We start from the raw sequence: 14,766 nt of genomic DNA on the forward strand, positions 1-14,766 counted from the left end.
TTGCTACCGCCTCAGCTTGCATGTACCGCAGCTAGCCCTGCAAGTTGGGCTTGTCCCACTGCCTAAAGACACGACCTCAACTTCGGCTGGGCTTTGCATGTGCTGACCCACAAGCTAGCTTCGATTAGGCTTGCTCTCGTGCACCTTTTGGCCCAAAAACGCCAATATCTTGTTGCTGGGCTACCCAGTCCCTCGGCCTATGGCCTGCAACCACATGTGGGCTGCTTAGCAGCCAAACCTGAGGCCCAAAAGCCTCTAAGGCTTTGCCCTACTCACGGTACCCAAACCCAAATGCTATTGGGCTATGGTTTTTCGAATCCAATGCTAATTTTTTTGCATTTTAAATAATTTAAACCCAAATATTATTATTATTTTTGCTTCCACGATCATCCCCCTTTGGTCCCGATCTATTGAATTAATTAAAAGTGACCTATAGTCCATTAATCTGATAATTAATCCAAAATTATTGACCTGAATATCACTTTGGACATTATCGATTCAATAATTTATTTGTATACTTTGAACCGTTGACATCCTTTCGTAGTCCCGAAGCTCTCACACTTGAGTTCCCGAAGAAACTCAAATCCACTACACTTCAATCAGCATATTGCATTCTGTGTTTCTTGTAGGAACCTCTCTTTTATGAACTAAACGTTCATAAACTAAATTTAACCCATTGTTTCGAATTTAGTGCCTTTGAAACCCGGAGTTTTCTTAAAACAATACACCTATGAAAACCCGATGTTTTTCATGAAAATCATGTCTTAGAACTCGAATGTTCTAATTTTGATGCTTATGGATGATTCATTCCCATAGCACCAATCACAATCTTGTTCCTTCCAATTCAATGGATTGTTAAATCATCACAAGTTCGATTTCCCTTATTTGGACGTTTTTATCAGATACCATTGAATCTCCACATTCATGGTGTTCCGTGCTTTGCCCTTGTTCTTGAAGTTCAAGACCTTAGGAGCAAGGTTAGAATGCTTTGGAACTTTATTTCCTCCCTTGGATAGGTCTTGACTCTGTTGACCTTGGTGGGACAACATTTGGCTACGCCTACCACACCTAGAACAGCGATTCGAGCGTTAATTCTCGCTAATATGTGCTTTAGGCACAGTGGTCAAGCCAATAGGTTGAGCTTAATGATTCTTCATCAACAGCTGATTATGCTTTTCAACAAAAAGTAAAATAGAGGTCAAATTCGAAAACTTAGTGAACTATGTGCCTATATTATTACTGCAGAACAATATTGGTCACAGAGAAGGTTGAACAGGTTTTCTCCAGGAGATCCTCTTTGGTCAAGTCTTCATTAAAGAACTTGAAAGGTGATCGGATTTGACAAACTTCATAATGGTATTCATTCACAGATTTAAAGTCCTAGAAGCGCAAATGCTACCAGCCGTATCTTGTTTCAGGCAAGAATATGTCTCTTTGGGGATCGAAACAATCCACCAAAGCTACCCATAAAGCTCATGAATCTTCCTCAACGTGGTACTCAGTTTGCAGTGCGTCGTGCATATATCTTTGTATGAAGATCATGGTGGTGGCTTTCTCAGCTTCGCCAATCGGGATATTTGTCTCAGCTTCAATGGTGGCTCAAAGGCTTTTAGCGGTGAGATGGAGATTCATATCTTTGACCACTTTTGGCAATTTATTCTGGATGACCTCTAAAGCGATAAAGTCAAGTTTGTTCAAATTTGGCACATCCCTCACAAAAAAATTGGACAAGATTGTGTTTAGTGTAATGAGATAAATTTTGTCAATCCATTCACACATGAATAAAACATTTGGGTTCTATGAGACATGTATTAGTTTAAATTTTCTTGACATGTATTAGTTTAAATTTTCTTGAAAAACATCAGGTTTTCAAGGCATATTATTAGAAACTTCGGGTTTGAATTTGTATGAACTTCAGGCTCATGAGTTCCTGTAAGAAAACGCAATATATACATATAGTATGCAATATAGAAAACATGTAGGTCTTCGTGGCCTTCAACAATAATTTAATGAATTGATACATTTCTGTTATTGAGCTTCGGGCCAATAAGGAGTGATGAACAAAAAAAATATTAAAACCCAATAATGCTTAAAAGATGAAAGTCGGTGGTCCAAAATTGAACCAAAGCCATGTGGGCTGGGTTTGACATAAGCCGAGTTGACGACTGCATGCCCTTTTCGTAGTGTTAGGCTGCGGGGTGCAGGCCCAGGTGGGGCGCAGCAGGAATGGGCAGTTGTTGGCAGGCCGTTGGGCAAAGCCCAATTGCTTTTTCAGTTGCTACGGGCTGAGAGGAAACTGTCACGTTGAACCAAAAATACCCTAGTAATGCTTGTTGTGGTCACTAGGGAAGAAAACGGGCGCCGCCGCTTCACGCGGCCGTGTTTTGGGTCAGTGTCGGTTGGGGCGAAGCACGAGTTCAAACTGAAACCCTTGATTTGGACGAAAAAATTTCTTTGAACGTCGGGGTGTGAAAACCGTGGGAATTCGATTTGAATCCCTCAAGGAATCGACGAAATTATTCTGGAATTTCCAAGAACATTGTTGGAGATGATGAAATCAATTCCCAAAAACACTACTGCAGGTCGTGATTTTCTAGAAAAGACGACGATGTTGTGGCTCGGCTGTAGGCGAGGGTTTCTATGTTTGGGGTTGACGCCAAAACGGCGTTGGGTTTCTGAGTTCTCAGGTGGAGCCAGCAGCTCCACTGCTCACGGGGTCGGCGGTGCGGCTTCGGACCGCTGCTCTTTAGGTTTTCGAGAAAACCCTAATTTTATTTTTCAATATTCAATGCATATTCACAATATCAAAATATCGATTCACATAATCGTGTTATTATTGATATATGCATAAATAAAATTAGAGAATTGTTACTAGCATTTCAAAACTCTTATTCTACATTCCAAACTTTTTATATTAAGAAAGAAAAATACACTTATGAGAAGTGTAGAATGAGATTTTTGGAGTACCAATAACACTTCCATAAAATTATGTATAATCTAAAATTCGTAAACTTAAAGTTGGATCATGCACTATAGTGAAGGTTCATGCAATTAATGCTAAAAAAATATTGATAATAAAATCGTTGTTATGGAAGAACCTCGATTACGTGATAGATATTGATAAATTAGTTTGTAGCAGAAAATTCCCGTTATATTTTGTAGTGCTCCCGTTATATTCTGTAGTTCAGCGGAGAAGCCTGCTGATAACGTGTTGTGATCTATATTTATCTGAGAGAGAAGAAAGGTGTGGCCGCAAGAGAGAGTGTGGAGAAATTGTAGGGGTTCTTGGGTGTATTTATTTACATAGTGCCTTTGTTTATAATAGAGAATGAGAAGAGTATTAACAATTATATAGAGAAAGAATAACTAAGGAAATTGTTATTGGCACTCCAAAAATTTTATTATACACTCTAAACTTTCTATATTTGGATAGAAAAATACACTTGTGATAAGTGTAGAATGAGATTTTTGGAGTGCCAATAATACTTCCCATGACTAAAGAGAATTATTATTGACACTCCAAAATTTTTATTTTGCACTTCAAACTTTCTATATTTAGAAAGAAAAGTACACTTATAAATAGTGCAGAATGAAAATTTTGAAATGTCTTCTTGACTAAAAACCAAATTTATATATAATTTATACAATTATAATTCAAGAATATTTGTAACACCTCGAATTTTATTAGTGTGAAATTTAAGCCCAAATAAAATACGACCAACCAACGGGCGAAAATAGTGAAGTGGTGCATGGTAGTAAACCAAAACTTCGGTGTGGGCAGTTTCGACCGCGGCTACCGGAGTTCACTCCAGCATTCATTTTTCGATTAGGTCACTCTGTGTGCATTTCTCTCCAACCCTTCAATGGCCGCGACGTACACCTCTTTAGGAACCCACAGACGACTCGCCGCCGTAACCTCCCAGCTAACCTCGCTTCGCCGCTTTTCTCTCACCGTTACTGAAAAACCATTGCGGCTGCCTCTGGCGATTAGAGGGAGGCGGAAGGGCAGGGCGGGAATTTCCCTCAAGTGCAGTAATGCGTATGGCCCAGTGATGGACGAGAGCGAGAGCGATTGTGAGAACTACAATTGCATGGAGGACGAGCAGTTCGTGCGGTGGTTCCGGGAGGCTTGGCCGTATTTATGGGCCCACCGCGGCAGTACCTTCGTTGTGATTATATCGGGTGAAATTGTGTCCAATAGCACTTACTTGGAATCAATTCTCAAGGCAGGTACTCTGCCTTCTAATTTTCTTAACTGTTTGGTTGCTGAGAAATTTTTATATTTGGTCTGTTTGGCTGCTGAGAAAATGAAACAAACAATGTCGTCAGCGGAAGGAAAGATTTTTATTCATTAATGTCATCAGCGGAAGGAAAGATCATATTTTTATTCATTTTCTCTGTTTGTTAGAGCGCTGTGCAGCATTTTAGTTTAAGCAAAGTTCTTTTTAATTTATTTCTCTTTGTATTATACTATATTTATTAGTATATATTTTTATACATTTGGGTTTTATGCAGGATATAGCACTTCTTCATCTCCTGGGGATCAGGTTTGTTCTTGTTCCAGGACCCCATGTGCAAATTGATGAACTTTTGGCACGAAGAGGTGAGTGTTTTATTGTATGTTCTTGTTATTGTAATTTTCAAATGGATGGGGCTTGTTTGGAATTCGCTTATGGGATGGCTAAAAGCGTTTTCTGACGGCCAAAAGTCCTGATTGCGTTTGGCAGAAAAACTTAAAAGTACTTCGGGCTCATAAAAGCACTTTCTGGAGAAGCACTTGCTAGATGCTTCTTCGAGAAGTACTTCTAAGTGTTTTTCCAGGTAGGATTTGGATTTTTAGTAAACATTTCAACGTGGTTAAAGCAGGTCTAGAAGAAGCACTTAGGAGTACAAGTGCTTTTTAGAGAAGCAATCTCAAACGGAGCCTAAGCATGATATCATGGAGTTGAGCACAAATGTGTTTTATTAGTGTTATTGATTTTCATATTGCATATATATATTTTTTTTGTGGGCATGGATGATTTAGTTTAGTTAGATTGTTAATCCTTTATGTTCTTGAAGCTGTTGGTTTGTTTAAACCATTTGAAGTGCTATAAGGTTGACACTAAGCAGGTATATGTTAGTTGTTACTTTTCAGGAAAGGAGCCAAAGTTTGTTGGTCAGTACAGGGTAACTGACTCAGATTCCCTAGATGCTGCAAAGCAAGCGGCTGGGGCGATATCTAAGACAATAGAGGCAAAGCTTTCTCCAGGACCCTCCATGTGCAATATTCGTCGACACGGTGACAACAGTCGTTTGCATGAGGTTGGTGTCAGCGTAGAGAGTGGTAACTTTCTTGCAGCCAAGGTAAGAATCTTACTCTTTCAAAAGTGACATTCAACATTACGTTGTTTTCTTGATTTGTGATTTTTTTTGGTTGGTACCGAATTCCGTAAAGTACTGCTGCTATTTCGTTTTTCAGAGACGAGGAGTCGTTGCTGGTGTTGATTATGGGGCAACAGGTGAAATCAAGAAAGTTGATGTTTCTCGCATGCGTAAGAGGCTTGATGATGATTGTATTGTGATATTGAGCAACCTGGGTTATTCCAGCTCTGGAGAAATTTTAAATTGCAAGTATGCTAGCATAGCTTCTGTTTCGGTAGTGATTATCTATTTAGTTGATAATTATATGTTGCCAACTCCTTTTGCATATATAGTACCTAAGCTGATTATTTATGCTTTTATATATTTCAGCACTTATGAAGTTGCAACAGCTTGTGCCTTGGCTATCGAAGCAGATAAACTTATCTGCATAATAGATGGTCCAATTCTTGACGAGAGTAGACGCCTTATTCGCTTCTTAACTCTTGAAGAAGCAGACATGTTGATTCGTAGGCGGGCTCAGCAAAGTGAGACAGCTGCTAGCTATGTGAAAGCTGTCGATGAAGAAAATCTGTCTGGTTTTGGATATGATGATCATAATGCTACTCACCAGAATGGGAGGGCTTTTAAGCAAAATCATACTGCAAGGTTTCACAACGGTGTTGGTTTTGAAAATGGGAATGGATTGTGGACTGGTGAACAAGGTTTTGCTATTGGAGGTCATGAGCGGCTAAGTCGATTAAACGGTTACCTTTCAGAATTGGCTGCTGCGGCCTTTGTCTGCAGGGTAAGCTCATAACAGTCCTTTTTGCCCCCTGGTTTACAAACTTCGTTAAATATTTGTCTGCATAGTTTAAAGTCCCAGCTTCTTTATATGTTGAGTCTGAAGAACCCAGCCAATGGTAGTTCCTGTTTATTGCCAGGGAGGTGTTCAAAGAGTACATCTGTTAGATGGCACTAAAGGGGGCATGTTGTTGTTGGAATTGTATAAAAGAGATGGATTGGGGACAATGGTGGCTAGGTATGCTATTTTTGCAGTATAAGTATCCGTATTTTTGTATACTTTGACGACTTTCTGATGTCAGATTCTAATAAACTTTAATGTGATGATAAGCTATGCTGATGGTCCTAATTGCCAGTCTTTTTGTTGTTGACGTGATTATCTGCTATTTATATTTTCCTGGTTTATGTTTGTTTCCTCTTTTATTGCTTACTAGCCTGGTCAGCATTTTAGTGGAAATCCAAGCAGCAATTCTTCAAGTCACATTACATCTATAAATTCATCGATAGAATATTAGAATTGCACGAGTTCATAGAGGTTGTTTCGGTCTCGTTGTGCTTGGATTGTGCATAAAATAAGCTCTTATGGTTCCTGGTTGTTTTGGGCTCCTATGGTTCATGGTTGTTTTGGTCTTATATTTGTATTTTCTAATCACTAGTTCAAAAAATAGTTGGCATTCCAAAAAAGTCGTCCTGCACTCCTCCCGAATAGAGAAAAGGAGGGAGGACTGTGACATGACGTTTTTGGAGTGCTAATAACAATTCTCAATATTTTTCTGCCAATGAATTCTCATCATTGCCGGTTAATCATGCTAAGATTGGATATTGTTGAAGTTTAACTTCAAGAGCTTCCTTACATTAATTATGAAAACGGAGAGCAGCAAATAATTGTACCTAACATATGCATAAGTTTTCCTCTATCTATCCACTCACACCTGCATTAAATGCTCGACCTTAGTGACCTGTATGAAGGAACCCGGATGGCTAGGGCATCTGATTTCTATGCAATAAGACAAATTATACAACCTTTAGAAGCAGCCAGCACATTGGTTCCAAGAAGTGATGAACAGGTTTGTGTTCCCGGTCTTTCTTAATTTTTGTTTTTCAGAACCTTCTATTTTTTACTCGTGATTATTAATTAAAACTGATCTGAAATTGTTTTATTTTAAACTGAATATTTACCAATAGCTACGTGAAGAATTGGATTGCTTCATTGTGGTGGAAAGAGAAGGCCAAATCATTGCATGTGCTGCTCTTTTCCCTTTCCCAGAGGAGAAATGTGCAGAGGTTGCTGCTGTTGCAGTTTCTCCTGATTGCCGCGGTCAAGGGCAGGGTGATAAATTACTTGGTAATATACTATATAAACTTGAATAAGCATCGATATATCTTTGCTCTTGTTGCTTTCCTCATTTCTTTCTGTACTTTCAGTGGTCGTTACTGAGCTTATTTTCAACATGAACTGTCGAAAAATATGCCAAATTCTACATGAACCTCTTAACCAGGAATGAGTGGTCAAATCACATTATAGCCGAAAGTATGCATTTGTTCCTCGCAGCATGTCAATTGATTTTACTCTACAGAAAGAAATGCTTTTACGAGGCCCGATCAAATGAAAAGTGGATTTTATATTTAAATGGATACAGATAGGGAAGAAACATGAGTAACTGGTCACATCATCTTTCTGGGCTAAGTTACATAGATTTGGACCACATCTTGTTTTTTCCTCTTCTTTTTCTACCGAACATCTTGAATTCATTTAACCCAGGATGCTTTGAACTGAAATTTGGGATCCAATTAAAAACAAAAGGGACAATTTGATATAATGTATGTTGTATATCTATAAACTTTATTATCGTTACAGTTAGATAGTCCGTACTTTTAAGAACTTTGATTTTGAATATCTGCAGATTACATTGAGAAGAAGGCATCCTCTCTTGGATTAGAAAAGCTGTTCGTGCTCACAACACGCACTGCAGACTGGTTAGTTCCCACTACTTGAACTACATGTATGCTTGTGGAGGTTTCACTAGTTAATGGAGTAATGTTTCTGATTTACTTTGGTTTGGAGCTGAAGATGAAAAGGAACACCGTAATCTAGTTGAGGTTTTTCGTTGTGGAATCGGTCCAATTTGTTGTAGTCGCGTGAGGGTTAGATATGCCTATTCCACATATTTCTTGGTGCTTCGGAGGAGTGATTTGTCCGCAACATGTTTTATTTTTTTTTATAAGTAGAGAAAGGTTCAATGATCTGTCTTGAAGAATGACACCCGTTGTCTATAACACAGGTTTGTGAGGCGTGGTTTTTCACAATGTTCAATTGAATCAATACCAGAGAGGCGGCGGACAAAGATCATTCTGTCCCGTAAATCCAAATATTATACGAAGCACTTGTTACCAGACACTAGCGGAATTACTGTTAACAGGGTGTTCACATGAGGTTGAAAATGCTGGCGGCAAATCCTCTCCCCACCGGGTTTAGCTGCTGAATCATGGTCGATACAACTTCAACAATTTCAATCTGGTTCCGGGATCATCTGAGGGGAAAATTTATCATTGTGTTTGAGTTATGAGTTTTTTATCTAAACCGACGATCTTTATGTCACACTGATGGAATAACGAATTTTCTTAATAAATGATCGGCGAAATTGATTTTATATAATAAATCAATATTTGGAAGTGCTTGCCTGAACTACAAGCCTATAAAAATTTTGATTTAAAACAAGGTTTGATATGATTCATTAGCTATCGATGAAATTTCAAACCGCGATTCATAAATGGTACATAATGACCATCGAATGTGGGCAATTGACTCTAGCACAACCTTTAATTACCATCGAATGTAGGCGGCTGTCTGTAACACAACTTTTGATTTTATACTGTTTTCGAAACAGATAGTCAAGACTCAACTCGTAATTTCAAAACCCTGAGGTACTTAGCGTAACAGTTACCATTCAACCAACAAAGAGATTTGGGGGAAAGAAGAACAAAGGGATTGAGATTTATGCAAAGGAGGGAAACAGAGAGGAGAGGGAGAAGAAAACAATTCACACTGCACTGAATTGTAAGCCAAAAATATAACAAAATACGACACGGAATACAATAACGGTAAAAATACAATCAACCATAGAGGGAATACAAATGGAGTGTCATTTATGCCAAAGAAATAGGGGGAGATACTTCACAGCATGAATCCCGTTTATTATTGTAGTCGGTGTTTCATTTGGATCAAGTGTGTTTCCTTTGGGTCAAGTAACACGTTCAATGAAATACAACTAAGGAAACTGCAAAGCATTGATGCACAACCTCCCTCCTGAGATAGAACCCAGAAACAAAACCATTGAAACAAAATCAACTCTCCTCAGTTTTTGGTAGGCCTTTAAACTTGAAGTTGTCCGCATATGCCTTCACCTGAAACTAGAGCTCAGTTAGAGAGAAAAAAACACCAAACTTCCCAAACATTCCGAGAATGCAAAAAGAAGAAAGGATCCCTAATTGCAGAAAGGAAAAGATACAAAGGAAGCTGGTCACCAACTTAAGAAAATTATATCTCAAGGACACGCAATTCCTCATTACTCCTGTTCTTTAACGAATTCAAGAAAAAGTGCCAAATTATACTACTAAACTTCCAATGGACTATGTCCAACAGTTTTGTCAATGCCATCACAACACATTATCTACTCTTCCACACACATAGCTTGCAAAAAGCAGTTTGATCTGTTTTGAGAAGGTAATCATGGCATGAATTGGCATACCAAAAAGAGAGAGAACTGTGTAACTTCAATGAAGTACTTGGTTCAGGAAATTATCACCTAGGTAGCTCAAAATTAATAGATTGAAACTATAATATTTACACAAGTCCTTAAGAGTAAGTCTGAGCTTTATTAACAGAGAAGAAAGAAACCAAAAGCTGTGTTCATGAAAATTGAGGATGCATTTATATTCTAATTCCCAAACAAAACCACCGTCTTAATCTCAAATGACAACAGTCTGCTGTATGCACCCTACCCCTAAAACCCAAAATATATTCACAAAAAACCAAAAGATAAAGAAACTGTTATCGTATGAGAATGGAAATAGCTTCAGAAAATATGAAGAAAGAATCACATACCCTCAATAATGGTGTTTGCCGCCTTTTAACCTGCAGATAAGTTCAATAACTCTTGTTAATAGGTCAAAGGGAAGTTATTTTAAGTTTTTAAGGTGCACTAACAGTTATAGGGCTATTAATCTTTCCACCTGTTTGTACCATACTTGACCAATCTCGAAACTACCGAACACCAGTGAACGTCATACCTTCAAGGACACACTGAGGGGTTCATGCGAAGGCACCCCTGCACAAGAGTTTCCCTCCAACCAGAAGGCCAATCACAGCGCGACACATGTCAACGTTAGAATAAAGCTCATAGAGTCCCACATCAACCGCAGACAAAAGCTAAAAGAAGACCATTCTCCTACAATTAATCCCTAATGTCATTATTGTACTTAAACTAGTCATTAGAACCCAATGATGATAATTATGCTTAAACTTGTGTATTTGTGTAAACCCTTCAATGTTGATGAGAACTCCTCTACTCCGTGGACTGTAGCAAGACTTAGGATGAACTACATACATCTTGTGTTTGCTTCCCTATCTCTATCTATTTATATATTATTCTCACCAGGTGACTGGAGCAACCGAGCGAAGGTCACAAACTTGACACTTTACGTTGTTCCAAAGTCTTCACCGATTTTGTGCATCAACATTTGGCGCCGTCTGTGGGAATCAACACAAAAGCCATGTCGGTTCTCTCTTATTTTTTTCATCCCACCACCGTGAAACCCTCACAACCTCCCTCACTCCACCGTGAATTGGCAAAAACCCAAGAACCCAAAACCTCTCTCCTTTCCTTCGTGTTCAATGCCTCCATTTCTCAAAACCAATGCCTAACCTCCAACCCAAACCATCTCAGCGCCAGGAGACCCTCATTTCTGCAAACCCACAGAGCCGCCACCATGGTCGCTCCATCAAAATCAAAACCGGGTCTCACTCCCTCTTAGAAATTCCATCATTTCTCGAATCCTAGAGAGAGTTCAATGAATCCGAGCCCAAATCCCTCAGAATCAAACTAAAAGGGATCTGAAGTGGAGGCCATGGTCAGAAGAACGATGGAAATGACAGCAGCTGCTCAAACTCAGGCTGCAATGCGCAACTGTGACCTCCACAACGCACAGCTCGCGAGGAATTGCTGCCACCAACGAAAACTGGAGACTTGGACTATCAGATTCTCACTCAAGCCAAGTGGTGCCAATGCTGAGAAGCTCACCATGAGCAGGCCTTGTACCATCACTGCCATCTCCATTGTTTGGGGAAAATCCATCGGAGAAGATAAGGACTCCATCTTCTCCAAATTATTACTGTTTATTTAATATTTTATTATTATTATTTTGTGATATATATTGTGTGTGTCCCCATTGTCATTATATTAAGATTGCATGCTACAATAGTCACATATGTTCAGAACGCTTTCCATCATATTTCACTAGTGACCTACATATTTAGGCAATTTCTTATGCAATATTTATTCATTGCCTAGTGATATTGTGATGCCCTTAACAATGTCACATATGAAACAACTCATTTATCACACAACTTACATAGTATGACATTATGCTTTTGCCAAATTCTGTGATCGATTTATTCATTATCCACTCATGCTTAAACTGTCATTTATTGTCAGGATCCGTTGATCAACATTGTTACTAATTAAAGAAACCTGTCAACCACTACTGATGAACTTATAGATCGATGAGCCACCCATTTATGGGGACAAAGATTCAGTCCGAAAGGTGGTCTCGTGTTTGACCAGACACCCGCTTGATCGGACACTCACTCATTTGGACACCTATGTGATCAGACACCCGCAAGTTCGAACACCCAATCGTTCAGGGCACTTACGAGATTGGACACCCACAAACTTGGATACCCTTGAGCTCCGACCTCGACTCACAGACCCAACTCAAAGTCCCTACGTATGACCCCGACTCAAAGACCCGACTTGTGGACCCAATCCGTGCACCCGACCCATAGACCCAATATGCAAACCCGAACAAGCGGACCCGAGTCATGTCGAGAGTTAACTCACAATGAGCACAAGCTGAAGTCGAGTGCATACTCGCAATGAGAAACGCCACGAGCCGCCTCGCAATGAGTACCTGCTTCCAACCAAGCAACCGCCTCGCCGCGAGCATTGCCTCTAGCCGAGCAACCGAGCAATGTGTGCTACCTCTAGCTGAGTATTGCTTTACGTTAAGCACCGCTTCATGTCAAGTACTAGTTTCAGACGACATCTAGTCATTTCGGCTCGCACATGGATTGGATTTGAAGTCTCCAGCCAAAAGATTCTCTTGACTGAAGACTTGAGGGACTCCTGTTGTACCATACATTAGGCCTTAGTATTTGGGCCTCATGACATAGCCTATGATGTATGTAGGAGGTGAAGGAAACCCTTATTCTATAAAAGGGATCCTTCACTCTCACTTGAAGGGGAGAAAAGGTGAAAAAAGAAGAGCAAAGAGAGAAAACCCAGGCCTCTATAGTCTCCATGTACATTGTAACACATATTTTACATAGTGAAACCATATCGACACCAACGTGGACGTAGCCTCAACTTGGGGTGAACGACAATATATTTTTTATGTTCTTGTGCGTTTGTGTGATTCACTGTCGGATTTACGTTGATCCAAGTTCGACCCGATCTTGTGCATCAACACCACCAAAACGAGATATGCAAGTACAAAAACGTTTAGAGATGTAAGATGATATCTCAATTCACTGGATATATGCCTAGTTCTTTCTCCACGTTTTGGGGAATGAATACATGCCTAGATTGAAAACACACAAGATGAACTTAAGCTCAATAAGGGCCAACCCTATAATGTCAATTTCTGTTTGTGTTTTACTAGAAACATCTAGGACATAAAGCGGGAACACTGCATAAAGTCAAGCAAATGCTAGGAAAAACTATAAAGTATCTTTAAGTCAAATAAGAACAAACATACCACATAATCCCAACCATGTCTCTCTGCAAAGGACCTTGCAGCGTCTTCACTGTCAAAACCCAGTGTCGAATCACCGACATGTGCGTATGGGTCCCCAGTGGAAGTCCAGCCCATCAATGGATTCTCCCACCTATAAACATATCACGGAGATGAGCTATTAATCATCCAATTATGCTAACAAAATAATCATTCAATAATTATGAGAGAACACAAAAATAAGTTTATTTCACAGCTCGACTGAGAGATGACATGAAATATCCCAATCAAAATCCAAGAAGGACACCATCTAGCTAAAGCAACACGGTTTTCAGGTTTTATTGTCATTCTAATTACAGTGGACTGCTCAGAAAAGGTTAAAAAATAGACAGTGTTATCAATGAAGAGATTCACTATTAGTCCAAGAATTGTTAGCTGGTTATTATATTTATTTCTTACTTTCACAAAATAAGTTGTTTGGCTTGATATCAAACTTGACAAGAGTAGCTCAAGTGTTCAGAAGGCTTAAGCAAAAATTTAACACGAGATCAAAAGCATAAGTATCACTTCAAACTCAACATTCACATTGTTTAACAGAAAATCTCAGTGCACAACATTACACTTAGTAGAAACTAAACAGTATAAAACCTATCTACCCACCATGACGCACATCAGAAGATTTTCACAACCCCAAAAACTAGGATAACCAAGGAAAATCCAAAACTCTATAACCAAATCGGCGAACAACAACAATGGGAACCAAAATACCATACTTCTGTGTTGACACAAAGTTGATCTTCCACTTCCCAAGTTTCCCTGATCCTTGCTGAGACGCAGTTCTTGCAGGTGAGTATATTATAACCTGTCATATACGCTCATAAATCAATAAAATTCCCAATCACAATCAATTTAAAATAAAAAATAAATAAATAAATTGATATTAGCTATGTATAGCTTGTAACTTTCATTAAAAAAAAATGAAAACTTCAAGCCTCGAAATTACTATTTTCCTACAGATACAACGAATTCGACATATGCCAAGTGCCCTAATTCGATCAATAAACCAAAAACTCGATTTGGGTTATGTGAATGCATTGGAGAAATTAAGTCAAAATTACAAAAGATTCCGAATTGAGTTTCAGAAAGAAAACGAAAGGGGTCGTACCCTCCGGCGGAGATGTTCATCGGGAATGCCAGCAACCTTTCCGATCTCACCGGGCATGTACTCGACCAGAGCGTCCGCCGAGAACGGCCTGGACCCTGAGGCAACAGAGGCTCGGAGAAGACGAGCGTGGTTTGACATGCGCTGCAGAGAGCTCGCCATTGCCGGTTCACGAATCAACGGAAGAATCAAAACTCGCGCGCGCCTTGTGAAATGTAAAACTTGCAGCCGGAGCAGTGAAGACCGAAAGTAATATTCAGTGTCGTCGTTTTAACTGTTTTGACAAAATTGCTGTTTCACTCCTCTAGTTTGAAAGTATATACAAATTGCCCATAACGTTATTGAATTCGTTCTATTTAAACCACAAAGTCCAATAAGAGCATCTCAAGTGATTCTTTTAACTAGCTCTTCAAATACAATGAATGATCTTGAATTCATTTTATATTTAT

The 14,766-nt window shown here is 39.3% G+C and overlaps 2 protein-coding genes across 2 annotated transcripts; one reads left to right on the forward strand and one right to left on the reverse strand.

Moving 5' to 3' along the window:
• The first annotated feature begins 2,029 nt into the window (after positions 1 to 2,029).
• LOC103945796 (probable amino-acid acetyltransferase NAGS2, chloroplastic) lies at positions 2,030 to 8,830 on the forward strand. Its single transcript, XM_048582030.1, has 11 exons — positions 2,030 to 2,750; positions 3,689 to 4,226; positions 4,516 to 4,603; positions 5,138 to 5,346; positions 5,462 to 5,613; positions 5,734 to 6,148; positions 6,285 to 6,382; positions 7,100 to 7,211; positions 7,330 to 7,489; positions 8,049 to 8,121; positions 8,427 to 8,830. The coding sequence occupies exons 2-11, from the start codon at positions 3,864 to 3,866 to the stop codon at positions 8,575 to 8,577; spliced, it is 1,821 nt and encodes a 606-aa protein (XP_048437987.1). The 5' UTR covers positions 2,030 to 2,750; positions 3,689 to 3,863; the 3' UTR covers positions 8,578 to 8,830.
• A 347-nt stretch (positions 8,831 to 9,177) lies between these two features.
• LOC103945762 (NADH dehydrogenase [ubiquinone] iron-sulfur protein 4, mitochondrial-like) lies at positions 9,178 to 14,494 on the reverse strand. Its single transcript, XM_018647095.2, has 5 exons — positions 14,321 to 14,494; positions 13,929 to 14,017; positions 13,180 to 13,309; positions 10,250 to 10,279; positions 9,178 to 9,549 (listed from the first exon to the last, which is right to left on the reverse strand). The coding sequence occupies exons 1-5, from the start codon at positions 14,477 to 14,479 to the stop codon at positions 9,490 to 9,492; spliced, it is 468 nt and encodes a 155-aa protein (XP_018502611.2). The 5' UTR covers positions 14,480 to 14,494; the 3' UTR covers positions 9,178 to 9,489.
• Between the last annotated feature and the right edge of the window lie 272 nt (positions 14,495 to 14,766).

This window comes from the organism of the source record quoted next, unplaced genomic scaffold, assembly GCF_019419815.1.
Source record: "Pyrus x bretschneideri cultivar Hongxiangsu unplaced genomic scaffold, Pyrus_bretschneideri_v1 Contig18, whole genome shotgun sequence".
In the NCBI taxonomy this organism is placed as follows: Eukaryota; Viridiplantae; Streptophyta; class Magnoliopsida; order Rosales; family Rosaceae; genus Pyrus; species Pyrus x bretschneideri.